The 13901-nt window shown below is 37.9% G+C and overlaps 1 protein-coding gene and 1 non-coding gene across 21 annotated transcripts in view; one reads left to right on the plus strand and one right to left on the minus strand.

Moving 5' to 3' along the window:
- LOC124642962 (phospholipid transfer protein C2CD2L) overlaps positions 1-13901 on the minus strand; it is an 87565-nt gene that overhangs the window by 24638 nt on the left and 49026 nt on the right. For all 20 annotated transcript variants that reach the window (XR_006985848.1, XR_006985844.1, XR_006985845.1 and 17 more), the window contains exon 3: positions 2262-2354. Coding sequence is in view for 11 of the 20 variants with exons in the window: in XM_047181776.1 (XP_047037732.1) it covers positions 2262-2354 (93 nt within the window). In the remaining 9 variants the exon portion in view is untranslated. The remainder of the gene's footprint in view (positions 1-2261; positions 2355-13901) is intronic.
- On the plus strand, positions 717-788 carry Trnac-gca. Its single transcript has one exon. It is a non-coding gene; the product is annotated as a tRNA-Cys (tRNA).

A 13901-nucleotide genomic window follows, 5' to 3' on the forward strand; every position in this document is an offset into this window, starting at 1 on the left:
TGAAACAGGTATGTACGAAGAGTCATAGTGACGTCATATCGACATTTTCAGGATGGTGGACACTCCAAACGCAGCACGATCTTTATCGGACAAGTTGACCACCATTCTCTAGTTAACTTTATTAAACGAATCTCAAAAGATGAAACGTGTATGTACGAAGAGCCATAGTGACGTCATATCGACAATTTCAGGAGTCAAGCATTAAAAAACGCAGCGGCACCAAAATTTGCGCATTCGAAAAGTTTGTCGGACTCATCGTAAGGAAGACACTCACAAAGTCTTAAATGTATATGTATCAAAAAAAAATTTGTTCGCCGGCCTGGGGACTATAAGTTTGTATGCACATTCAAAGTATATCTTAGACACCGATGACTGTTTCGGATGGCACGTTAAAATGTAGGTCCCGGCTGTCGGTTGTCGCTTGGCAGTCGTTACGGGTAGTCAGAAGCCAGTAAGTCTGACACCAGTCTAACCAAGGCGTATTGGGTTGCCCGGGTAACTGAGTTGAGGAGGTCAGATAGGGCAGTCGCTCCTCGTAAAGCACTGGTACTCAACTACATCCGGTAAGACTGGAAGCCGACCCCAACATAGTTGGGAAAAGGCTCGGAGGATGATGATGATAAAACAAATGAATTTGTCAAAATATACTGGTTGGGTCATATCTGTCTCCTACGCTTTGTAGGAATATAAACCCGTATTTGGATCTCTTTGTCATCGGGGATATAGCTCAGTGGCAGAGCAATCGACTGCAGATCGATAGGTCCCCGGTTCAAATCCGGGTGTCCCCTAAATTTTTCCTTTGTTTAACAAATTTTAATTTGAAAAAATAAGTACCACGGAATCATGTTTTTGTGTAGCTACAATGCGACTACGAAAGTGCTACGAACTTGCTACGAAAGCTTATTCTTTATTTTATTTTCAAAGCTTTTTAAGTTATACCAGGATATCAACTAAAATAAATGTTTTATGAAACTAGAGATGGCATTTCTCCTATACTTTTACACAATTTAGCTATATTTATTCAGATTTTGGTCCGAAATCGTCTTGTTATTCTTTCTTATCAAAGCACTAAAATGATATTTCTGTCCATCGTGGGTAGTTGACATTGTTAAGCTCTATAGCCTTGGAACGTCAGCCAATATCAGGGAAATAATCTCTCATATGCCTTTCTACGAGCTATGGATAGGCTGTGGTCTTTGAGCTTCGTGATCAAGTCAGGATATACCTCTAGTAATAGACCATGTTTCTGTTTTTCGTCTTAAATTAAGGCATTGAGGAGTACGCGTGCCTAGAACTTAATATTCCTAGGAGATAGCAATCAAATCAAACAATAGGAGATAGCAGACATAAAGACAGGTGGTGGTACAATAGAGAAGGAGATACTTAGGTTATTTTTTATTCGGGTTCTGGCAAAAAGTGCAAATATATTTTTTGCAATTCTAAACTTAAACTTATAACAATGGCAACAGGATTATATTTATGGAGGCCTACATTTAGGAGCAGAATTGGCTAATATGATAACTGATATATCATAAACCTAGTAGGAGGATTGTATGACTGCATTCCGTTTAACGCAATCATTGCATCCGTTCCTTCAATTGAGATTTAATCAGTACCTACCGCGTGTAATGGAACGATCTGTATGCTGTTCAATTTGTCTACTTATATAAAATAGCTGAACCGATTTAAATAGCATTTGGTATGAAGATAGACTGAATATGCTTAATAGGCTAGAATTTAATTCGCTTAGTGATTTTACCATATTGCGATCGCGAAAGACACTCACGCGGTCAGTTTCACTGGTTACTGATAAAGTCTCTGATAGTCTTTCAGGAACTCATCTGTTTGATATAAATTATAACTTTTGGTATCACTGGTCTCGGATAGGGCAGCTCCTGGCAGATAAGCGTTAACTAACAGTTACTACTAAGAATTTATCGGTAACAAGTGAAACCCGGCTCCTAGCCATAATCATATCTTTCGAATAACGTTAGGCTAGCATGTTCCATAATTGCCAAAAAAAAAAAAAATCTGCTAGTTCGAGATGGGTCAGACTCCACCAAAGCGAAGCGGAATATAATGTTTTTTAAACAACCAATATTTAGAATAAAGGAAATTTTTATATGACGTGGTGCAAAAACTTCTTCGCCCCACTTTCGTCAATTCTGGGCCTAAGTAACACCTTAACTATAACTGGATAAATCCAGTCCCATGTACAACATTCCATTACACTCAGACATACATAAAGCAGCTGTACTTACGACATCATCCTTGGAGTCACACTCGCAGAACACGTTGGAGATGTTGGGCGGATGACTGTCCAGAGCTCGCACCAGCTCCACGCCGATACCTTGCTGGAACAAACATATACACAGGTTAATATCGTGAATAAACTAGTCTTGTAACTACTGGAGTAGTAGTTAACTACTGGAAGGTTTCTCGCCAAACTTAACGGCGACTAAAGGCTCCCCACATGGATAAGTCGAGTACTGTGGTGATATGCACTCGGCTTAAGCCGATTCAGCGTCAATAAATGTGGCGAGAGACTACTCTCCGAGCACAGGTACGCGCAGATACGCGTATACCTATACTTGCTAATACTTTTTCTATGAGTCATTTCGTGCAGCCTGTAGTTTTCACACAAAATAATATGAACCGACACGGATAGTGACTGCTAAAGATAGGCAGGACACAGGCTAATTTATCAGGTTGCGAGAAATAGTTCTCCCAGGACGGTGCAATCGTTAAGATACCCGGATATAGATTACAAACAAATTAAAACATATGACCCAATTCGATTTAAAATCGATTAACTCCATAACAACGTTGGCCGACACAATCGAGATAACCGATTACTCAAATCGTTTTGTTAATAAAATGCAATAGGTCAATAGAAGCTGGCAAGACAAATCATATAATATTATCCTTAAGTAATTAACTTAAGTTTACCTAATCTTTGTCTAAATTGATTTTGTAAATGTTTTATAATTGGTTTAATGCATTTAGATAGAATTAAGATTATTTTCTTCATTTAGAATGTCTTCATACGTGAAATCACCTTTATGTATATTTTTCCTTCACTTTCAATGGTTTTACAAAATGATCTTATTATAGGGAAACTAAGTATCAAAATATTCATCCGCATCGCTGTCAGCTGGGATCGTGCCCAAAAGGCTGGCTGCATTGCCACGCTGGATGGCAATGCATATCCTTTGACCGAAGTATAGGCCAGCCCTTTGGTCACGAGTGGACTCCACTAATCGCTTACTAATTTCTCGAAAGAGTCTGTGGGCACTTGGGCCCCATGGTCCCAGGGTTTCAACCCCAAACGGCTCAAAAATGCAATTGCCGGTGAGGTTTACATATTTGTGCCGCTTGAGGTTTTCCGCGGCTGCAGCAGCTGCACCGACACAGCTCGCCGTACTGGGAAGGTGGGAAGGTGCAAGGGTGTCGACGCAGGTTGCGTCCCACACCAAAGACCTTCCCATCTTCCAAGGCATTATAGACATCCCGTCTGGTCTCTTGCCATCGTCGCGCGCCAAGCCTCTGGGTTCTAAAATGGCTGGCACTCCGGCGGTGACAAGTGACAAGAGCACGACGGATAATGTCATTTATGCTGGCGTGTCGTGCCATGCGACCAGCACTTTTGCTACAGGAAAGACCATGGTGCCCAAGGCGGTCCACAGATTCACCGCACTGGCAGCGATGCGGAGCCGCAGTGGGAGCGCCGAGGCGTAGGCATGTAGCGAGCCGGAATGTAGTGTCACCCAGCATGGTCCCAACGCTGGGTGACGGCAGTGCGTGAAGCCATAACCCTGACTCCCACTCTCCCACAGCCAGTAGGCGGGCACGCTCAGCAGTATTGACAGATGTTTCAATTAGTTTATTTCTCGTCAATCTGCAGAGCGGCTCGTCCCACTGTCTCTGGGAAGCCGGGTTGTCAGGGAAGGCTGTGTTTGGGCAAGCCACTTTCCAGGCGTTCATGCCATCAGTCAGACACGGCACCTCAGAATCGACCAGTGAAGGGGCTAAAATTTTTCTGGTCAACTCCTTAGTGCCGCAGACCGAGGATAGGAACGACGGTAGACTTAAACTGGAAATTTTGCGGACACCGAGGCCACCGAATCTGATCGGAAGGGTGGCTTGAAGCCACGCTCGGTCGTCCAAGGCCAAATTAAAAACAGATGTAAAAGTAGAACGGATATAACAGATTATTTTCTTGAGAGAAAGATTTATAAAATTAATGTTTTCATTAATTCGTTGCTTTGAATCGAATATCTCGTGTAAAAAAGTCACTACAAGTTGCGTACAACAGCCATGTGATGTAACTTCTAGTCTATACTATCGTCTATGCGTAATAGAACACGTGTTTGAATAGAGATGGACGCATTGGACGCATTCAACGTCTTAAAACTTTATAAACGTCCACACACTGCAGGCTAAAATGTCGACCTATAGTTAGTTAGCCGGATGACTGGCTGACAAGACAACCTTATAAATGAGAAAGTAGGTAACTCCGTTTGTTGTTCTTTCGTGCAAAAATTACAGGACCAATTTCAATGACATTTGGGCTAGAGAAAGGATAGGCTACATTAGGTACACGCGGTTGTAAAAAGTGGTTCTACCGAGCCGTGGGTGAATCCGCGGGGAATAGCTACATAGTTAGATAAATTAATGGGAAGTTTGTTGCGCCACTTGTTCTTCTCAGCAAAAACACATAGTAAGTAGGAAGTGGTAAAGGTCGTACAAAAAGTCGTGGTGGCCTAGTAGGTAAAGGACCAACCTCTCAAGTATGAGGGCGCGGGTTCGATCCCAGGTCAGGCAAGTACCAATGCCACTTTTCTAAGTTTTTATGTACTTTCTAAGTATATCTTAAACACCATGGACTGTGTTTCGGATGGCACGTTAAACTGTAGGTCCCGGCTGTCATTGAACATCCTTAGCAGTCGTTACGGGTAGTCAGAAGCCAGTAAGTCTGACACCAGTCTAACCAAGGGGTATCGGGTTGCCTGGGTAACTAGGTTGAGGAGGTCAGATAGGCAGTCGCTTCTTGTAAAGCACTGGTATTCAGCTGAATCCGGTTAGACTGGAAGCCGACCCCAACATGATTGGGAAAAGGCTCGGAGGATGAGGAAGTGGTAAAGGGTCGGCGTTTTGGGGGCTGTATTTTGTAAATTGACGTTCAAAAAGTGTTGTTTTTCAGACAAGTTTGAATAAATGATTTTATTTGATAAGACCACACAGCGAGTCTGACAATATAGCAACATCAATAAAAACATCAACTGCACTATTGTCACGTATTATAACATTCCATTATGACAGAAAAGGACTACACTACACATTATGGAACACTTTCTCTGTCATTACTCATTACAACCTGATATGGTTCTCGCCAAACTTTTTGTAGTCGCAGAAAATTACACCAGATACAAACGTATTTTTTTTGCTCCTTTTAATTATGGTACGGAACCCCTCGAGCGCGATTTGGACCCGCACTTGGCCGGTTTTTTATTTCATCAACAAACGTTCGATTTGAAGACCTCCTCCTTTTTTAGGAAGTCGGGTAAAATGCTTAAGATAATGAGAACTTCCCTGTATTTTTGACATCGCTTAAAACACTGCTAACAGCACTAATTTTAAAAATATTTTTATCTAAAACTAACATCTTATCTATAGTTTTCTGTTTCACACTTTTCTTGCTAATTATTACCTGTCTGGTTGCCCACGCATTCCACGACACTTTTCCCTCGCATTACATAAATGTCACCGAAACAATCTATTGTTATGACCTTCCAAGGTCAAGGTCATATTCACACGCACAAGTCACACGACACAGTCTTTTGTTCTCACTGATGTTAAGAAAATAAATGGGTACTGATTTTCTTTCATAGTTGTTATTGACTAACTTATAAAATATAGTCTATGTTAGAATATTAGGTAAGAAAAACATTTAAAAGTACTACCCGTACCGGTATAAAATATAACCTATGTTACTCGCAGATAACATAGCTTTGTAATGAAGAAATATTTTTTTTAATGGGTCCAGTAGTTTTTGAGTCTCTTAATAATGTTAAGAGTTTTACTCATTAGAATATAAATATTAGTAAGTATAGTTGAATTGCACTTAAACAGTCATCATATACTAATATTATAAAGAGGAAAACTTTGTTTGTTTGTTTGTTTGGTTGTAATGGAAAGGCTCAAAAACTACTGCACCGTTTTTTTTAATTCTTGCACCATTCGAAAGCTACATTGTCCACGAGTAACGTAGGCTATATTTTATCCCGGTACGTACGGGCAGTAGTTGCCACTGGACGCGGGTAAAACCGCGGGAAAACAGCTCGTAAGTTAATAAAGTAAGAATTCCAAGAAATGATTTGTCATGTAAATTAAAATGGCTGTCAGTTAAACAGCAGTACCAAAGGTCATAAAATAATTACAGTTTACTCGATTATTATTCACGGTTGTCTGTTTTCCATAGTTAATTCTATACGCACTCACAATAAATTGAAACGACAACTATGGGTTATTACTGACCATGAAACTACAAACTGTGTTTTGTTTTATAAAAAAAATAATCAGACTTCCATAGAGTCACTATCTCAGGATTCTACTACTTAAGTATCCGACAGAAATTGAAACAAAAAAATACGAATTAATGAGAAAGGTGGTTAGAACCACCATCATACTTTCTAAGGAAAAGAAAGTCACCAAGTAAAGAAAATGATTGAAAATACTATTGATGTAAATAGCCCGTGAAGTAACAACTACCTAATCGAAATTTAAGTCTACCTCGCCTTAACAAATTAGCATATTCATTTTAAATTAATCGAATCGAAGTAAGATGAAAATCTCTTAAATAGTAACTAACAAAATCACGAGACATCAAACTATTTCGCTCCCGTCAAAATAATTAAATGTTGCCAACACGCGACAAAAACTACCAAAAATAAGTGGAAAAATCTCTCAGTCAATACTGGCACAAAATCGACAGTTTAATCTTTTATTTTTAGCGCGAGATCTAGCTATGTACTTGAGCATACATGACATTGATTGAGTGATAGGCTGCAAACATACATTGGGGACCATACCATACATTGGTGACAATATTTGGGCCAGGATTGGACTCATCTCGAGGGTTGGTTAAAACAAGGAAAGACAAAAAGTATAATAACGATACTAACGATACGATTTTGAACTATAATAGTCAGTTTTTCATTCATTACCGAATTAACCCAAAAGACAGAAAAGAAAATCTTACGAAGGGGTATTGGGTTACCCAGGTAACTGGGTTGACGAGGTCAGAAAGGCAGTAGCTCCATGTAAAACACTGGTACTCAGCTGCATCCACTTAGATTGGGAGCCGACCTCAACATAGGTGTGAAAAAGGGTTAGACAGATGATTACCTGGGAAATAACCCGAGTAAACTAAAATTCAATCTGTGTTAACTGATTGACTATATAATAATGTTATAAAGTATTATGAACAATATTTACATCCCAGTCTTGATTTTGAACCAAAACGTGACCAACATTTGTAACCAACAGTCGGGTCAGACACAATTTTTTCCCAGTGTCAATTTGTCTTGTCAGATCTGTACTGTTGGCAAGCTATGTAATATGTTGGCTGGCTGCCAAACTTCTATTGTTGTTGTATGTTGTACGTTGTCAAAGCAAATGAGATCGTTTCCTTATGAATTTATTGATGGGGAGATATTGATTTTGTGGCTTGCTGTTTCTTATGGCTTTGCTTTAGCGGGACTGGAATTTTGTTATATTTTCTTATTATTGTTATTACAGGAATGCTCTTCAAACTACTCTTCAATTTAGATATACACAAATTAAACTTGGTCAGCCTGACTGAATTCGCGAGAGTGTTTGCTTGACTTATCTATTTTTGCCTATTCTTAGGAACTTAAAAAGTTCAGTGTTAGATATCGAAGAAGGTTGTAAGCTACTTTTTCCCTTCCCGGTGTGAAAATAATGCCTGCAAGACACGGGTGACACTACTGGTGGAACTAGACTTTAGAACTTTAGACTTTTAGAAAAATCGTCAGCTTCATCGGTTCCCGAAGCCCAAATTATGAATAGCAGCAGTGCGTAAACCCAGTGTAATTTGGGACAAATAGGGTAAAAATCAAGAGTCCAGGATCGCAAAAATGAAAAGAGTAAAGATTCAAATACCTATGTATTTTTGAAGTTTCTGTTGCGTATAACATATTTTAAAGGCAAGCAATGTGTAAGAAAAAGATTGGATTTTGAATAAGTTACAGTCCTGAAGATTATGACCTCGACCTTGACTCTAGATACCTTCCGTTAAGAAAAAAATGCTAAAATACTTCCCCTATTCCTGGGTTAAATAAGCAGAGCCTCAAGTACTTTTGACTGAAACATATATTTATTCCTACATAAACCCTATAGCTCAGGTAAGTAGTGTTACAGATTCGTAATGTTTTCAAACTCTCAATCAAACCACAGACAAAATAATAGACAATCTATATTTAAATCGAGTGAAAGTAATCGAGAACGAATCACGCCGGCCGGAGATCCGCGTTCTAATTTTAAATTCTCGCGCCAATCGACCTACATTCCCAGAGCTTCCTGAGGAACGGTCCATTTGACAGCTTTGATTTTTTTTTATTATCTATAGGTTCAATAAACTAGGAAAATAGAAATAATATAAAATTATTTTCGACTATAAATGCTGCTGTGTTTTAGTACGATATAAACCTAGAAAAGACAATTTTATGTTTTTGTAAAGTGAAGCGGAAAATCCGAGGTTTTATTGCATGCAGCTAAATTCATTGTAACTGGTCAAAGTTTGGATTTATGCCCAAGACAAACTCCTTGCTTGCAAACTTCGTACTGCAACAATGTTCTACTAAAACTCCTCTACTTATAAACTGCACTTACAGAAAATATAATTTCATTATGTTTCCCATACTTACATGTTTTTTTTTCATCAGGCAATATTCAACTTTCATCATCTACCATGGTATAAAAAAAGAAAATCAGCTAGCAACACAACTCCATTCAAAATTCGAACGTGATATTTAAACTTTTTCTAACATTCGCTTGTCAAATGTCATTAATAATATGCACTCGCGTGCGTGGGCGCAATTCATAATAAATAAATACCGTAGTTTTTACGGTTTACAAAATATACGGTAACTTAGTTTTCTGTGTAAATACAACGATTCGTATGCAAATATTACAGAAATATTTTGTGTAAACAAATATTGGCACCTTTCGATATTTTCTTTATCGATGAGTTAAATATTAGGCCAAGGAAAACTTCTTAAATATTTTCTTACTGGTAAAAAAATGAACTGTTTTTATGAAGGACTACCTTTCCGTAGTGTCAGCATCCCTCGAACTACTTTACTCGCTCATATAAAAAGATCGAAAACAGCAATATCTTGCGATTAGTGCGTTCATTCTCAAACAAACTCATTCCCCTAGATTCCAATCCTTCTTCTACAAAAAGAAACCTGTATTCATAAAACCTACAGAAGAAAATCATTTATAATAGAAAAGTTCTCCAAGGTGACTTTTACCATAGATTTAAGTCACATTAGAATTCGTTTAGTTACCTGTAATAATCGTTCTGACAAGCAGTTGGGTTTTATGATAATTTTCAAGATGGCGGCAAATGGGTTCGTGAACAATTCTCTTTCAAGTGTAAACTGCAATCGTTCGAGTGATGATTTTATCCCCTGGCTTCGTTCGTGTAGAAAACGTTTAGAGCAAAATGCATTTTAAATTATTGCCTTTGTGTTGACTTTTTTCTATCAATCGTTTTGTATCAACACAACACAACACAGAGTAGAGCTTTGACTTTGTCACAATAAGAATGACAGCTGTCATCAAATAATTCTCCTCTCTGAAGTCAGCCTTTTTACGCCTCGCGTGTCGTAGAGGTACATTTTAGCTAAGTTCGGAGCGGACAAGATATTTGACGACAATTATAGCATCTAACTTACTGATTTATGATCCCTAGAAATTCTGAATAATTGTAGATGTCAATGGACTACATATTAAAGAATAGTAGGTAAATATAAAAAATATGAATACGGTCAAGGCTCCTCAAGATATTATATTCCAAAGTAAACGAACGTTTGACCGGAATTTATGTAACAATAGCTGATTCACGCGGTTTTGGTGGTTCACAGACCTCGCCAGACGCCAAGGGTATCACTACGCATTTGCACAGACAAAGGTGCACTCACTATTCCTTCACTCTCATAGCGCGATGGGACGACAATCTGACACCTCTGGCGAGAGATCAGAACTTAATTAATGTGCTCTCTAACTTTTATGTATACGGGTATTTATTTTAACTACTACGTTTCTATGCAATCTGGCCAGTGGGTCAAAACTGTCAACATAAATTTCGCAGAGTAAAAAAACGGACTGAGACAAGAACAGTATTTTTTCAGAAAAGATTATAAATTTTTTTGAGAGCCAGCTTACTTAACAAGGACTGAGTCGAAAAACAGTACTTTTTCATAAAATATTATGAGAGATATAAGATACGCAGTTGACTTGGAATGCGAGCAAAACCACGGAAAATAGCTAGTATTACCATAACTGCACAACGGTAATGATAAATCATAGCAACAGCCAATATCTCAATAATGACTAGCGATCGATTTATCTTAAGATATCTTGCGTCTCGCGATTTATCGATCACTAAGGAATGCTGCGCGTGAGTGCGTCCGTGTGAAATGTGATAGATTGCATGTATTATGTGATCGATTGTAAATGGGATCAATAACATCGTACTACGATCTTAGTGAGTATTAAAGTTTTTCGTCTGGTTTAATACAATATGTTGTTATGATTATCCCGTCGGATCCCTGTTTTATAGATGGTAAAAATCATCAAATGACCCCTCCCGCTGTGGGTTGCGGTGAGGGAGTGTCAGACTTTTACTGAATAAAAATCAATCATGTTCCGTCGTAGGCCTTTTATGTACCAGGGCCGCGGTAACCCTTTCGAACAATCCCGCAGCCCCGGCGAGCCTTGGCCCTGCTGGTCCAAGTGGTGTGGCTTAATTTATTAAATTATACCCCATAATATAAGTTAGGTTCTGTTACTGTTACAGCCTTTTTATTGTCCCACTGCTGGGAACAGGCCTCCTCTCACATGGAGAAGGATTGAGCAAGTTGGGTTCTACCATTTAGTTTTCTGCACATTACAGTAAGTCTGCCGATAATTGACCAGATAAGTAGTTAAAAATAATTTGTTTTTGAAGAAAATCTTGATTCCATTCAAAGTTTTCAGTCGGTCTGATACCGGATAAGTGCCTGATCTTTGTAATGTGCGTACTACCATTCATCTTCATACTGATTTATGAGCCCAAACAAACTATCGGCCGACTTAAAATTTGCAGTGTAGTCCTGCTCTTAGTCTATATGATAACAATAATTCCGTAAAATATGTTATTTTATAAATATGTTTAATAGTAAGTGTTCAAGGTCAGCACATGGGTTCCATAACCTTGGATGGCAGCTGTTAAACTATTGATTGATAAATTACACGGGCCTACCTACGATTATTAAGTAAAGCTTACCTAAGGGCAAGTTTTTATGAGTCAGTAAAATAAACTATGAACAAAGGTATCACAAAGGGTATTTACAAGCTAAGTTTTGACTACTTTTTATTCTGGTAGGTACATCGAGTAGTTCTCAATGTCTCATGGGACACGGCACGGATGAAACTGCTGGCGAAAGCTAATGACTGCTTAAATATAATGTTAATGTAGGTATTATAGCGTTTTGATACTAGCAGATTTTCCGATCGGTTTTTCCGAGCTACATTGACTTGGCTCCATTCGTACGAGTGTATGTCAAACAATTGACAACTATCGATGCAAAAGTGACGTTTAAAAACCGACCGATTTTTGCCGCCGGGAATTTGTATTGAATTTGTTTTGAATTTTTGAAAATTACGCTATTGCGAAAGCTCTGTAGACTATCATAGTAGTTTTAATTTTAATGTAAGTTAAGAGAAGTAAGATACTTTCGTGCATGGAAACAAAAGCAATATAATATAACAAACTTGAACAAACCAGACCACTTTCAATTTCATTACGCTGTTTTTTACATTTCTGCCTAAATTCTAGTGTGACAATACCTTTATTAAACTTTTGTATAGCTTTGTAACTTGCTTAATCCAACGCAACTAAATGTATTATTCTGTATAGTTGTCTCATATTTGTGAATAAAGTTTTTTATTATTTTTTTTATTATTTTTTTTTATTTTTTATTATTTATTAACTTCGACAAAAGACTAGAAATGTCTGGAATGTGAGATTAAAGATTAATCTGAGATAATCTTGCGTTCATAAGATGATACAGTCAGCAAGAGATTAGATAAGTATCTAGTTAATCTCTCTATGTTGTGGAGAAAAAGTATGTGATAATCAGCTGCAGTTTCTTTAGAACAAATCTAAGGCACTGTATTTATAAAATGTGTCGGTTCACTTAGATATTTTATTGCACTGTCATGATTTGCGCTAAAAATTGCCTACAGGAAAAGCTTTTCATTAATTTAAACATTTCTGTACACACTATACATATATACAAACTTAAACTACTTATCTTTATACAAAACTAAAAATAAAATACTATATACAAAATGTATATAGTATTTATAAAATTAGATTTTAGATTTGTGGATGTATGGACAGATTTCACACAGAAACTACTAAACTGATGAAATATCTTTCTTTCATCATCTTCATGAACTCTTAAGGAAGAAAGAAAAACGATTATATAAATGATGATAAAGCATTGCAGATAGGAATATAGAGCTATCACATGAGTATATTACATAAGGCTACGCTTTATCCAAGTGTGGGAAATAGTACTCTCAGGACGCCAGTAAAACCGCATGCAACGGCTAGCAATAAACAAGTCCAAAGTTTCTCATTATTTAGACAGTGGTAATGCGCAAATAAATATCAGTTATGATGTTATGAATAGGTTATGATCCTCAAATATTTATTTGAGTTACTCTATAAGTTTTAGTTACTTACTATTCAAGTCAGTGATTCATCAACGCTTTTGGCGTAAAAGTTTCGCTTGGCGCGGCCGTTCTGTGGATGGGTGACCATCTATGTCATGAGTACCTCCGTGTTTCGGAAGGCACATAAGATTAGTGGGTCATATATATCTACATGTTTGGCAGTCATTACTGGTAGTTAGAAGCCAGGCAGGAGGTCAGACAGGCAATAGGTACTATAGGTTAGACTGAAAGCCGAGTCAAACATACTTGGGAAAACCCTAAACAGATGATGGTGAGAAATTATTAAAAAAGGCCCTTCTAAATACATTCATAACCACAACTTAAAAAAGTATTTTTTTATTCTATGAATGTCAGTCACCTCGTGGTGAGCCACGCCCTATGACACAACTAGTCTGGTCTAGAATATGTCGTGACCGTTTCAAGGTACCGTCGATGGCCTAGACTTTTAGGAATGGCCTAAACTCAGGCTATTTAGGACTATTTATAACCTACTAGCTGACCCGGCGAACTTCGTACCGCCTAATTATTGGAGGCATATTTAGTAATTCACAAACACACGACACAATACTTTTTTCATTTTTTCCTTATTTGCTCACCGTTTAGACCTACCCTGGACTACGACAAACATTTTAAAACCAAAATCAGCTCAATCGGCCCAGCCGTTCTCGAGTTTTAATCAGACTAACGAACAACAATTCCTTTTTATTTATATATGTCACCGTAAGATTACAAACATCGTTAGATTACAATCTATCTCGAGAGATTGTAAACTGTCGAATTGTTGTGAACCGTAACATCTGATTGCAATTTAACGCATTATTTTTCGCTATACAAGCTGTTGATTTGCAACCGTGCCATAGTCAAGGACG

This window comes from Helicoverpa zea, chromosome 26 (genome assembly GCF_022581195.2).
Source record: "Helicoverpa zea isolate HzStark_Cry1AcR chromosome 26, ilHelZeax1.1, whole genome shotgun sequence".
Lineage (NCBI taxonomy): Eukaryota > Metazoa > Arthropoda > Insecta > Lepidoptera > Noctuidae > Helicoverpa > Helicoverpa zea.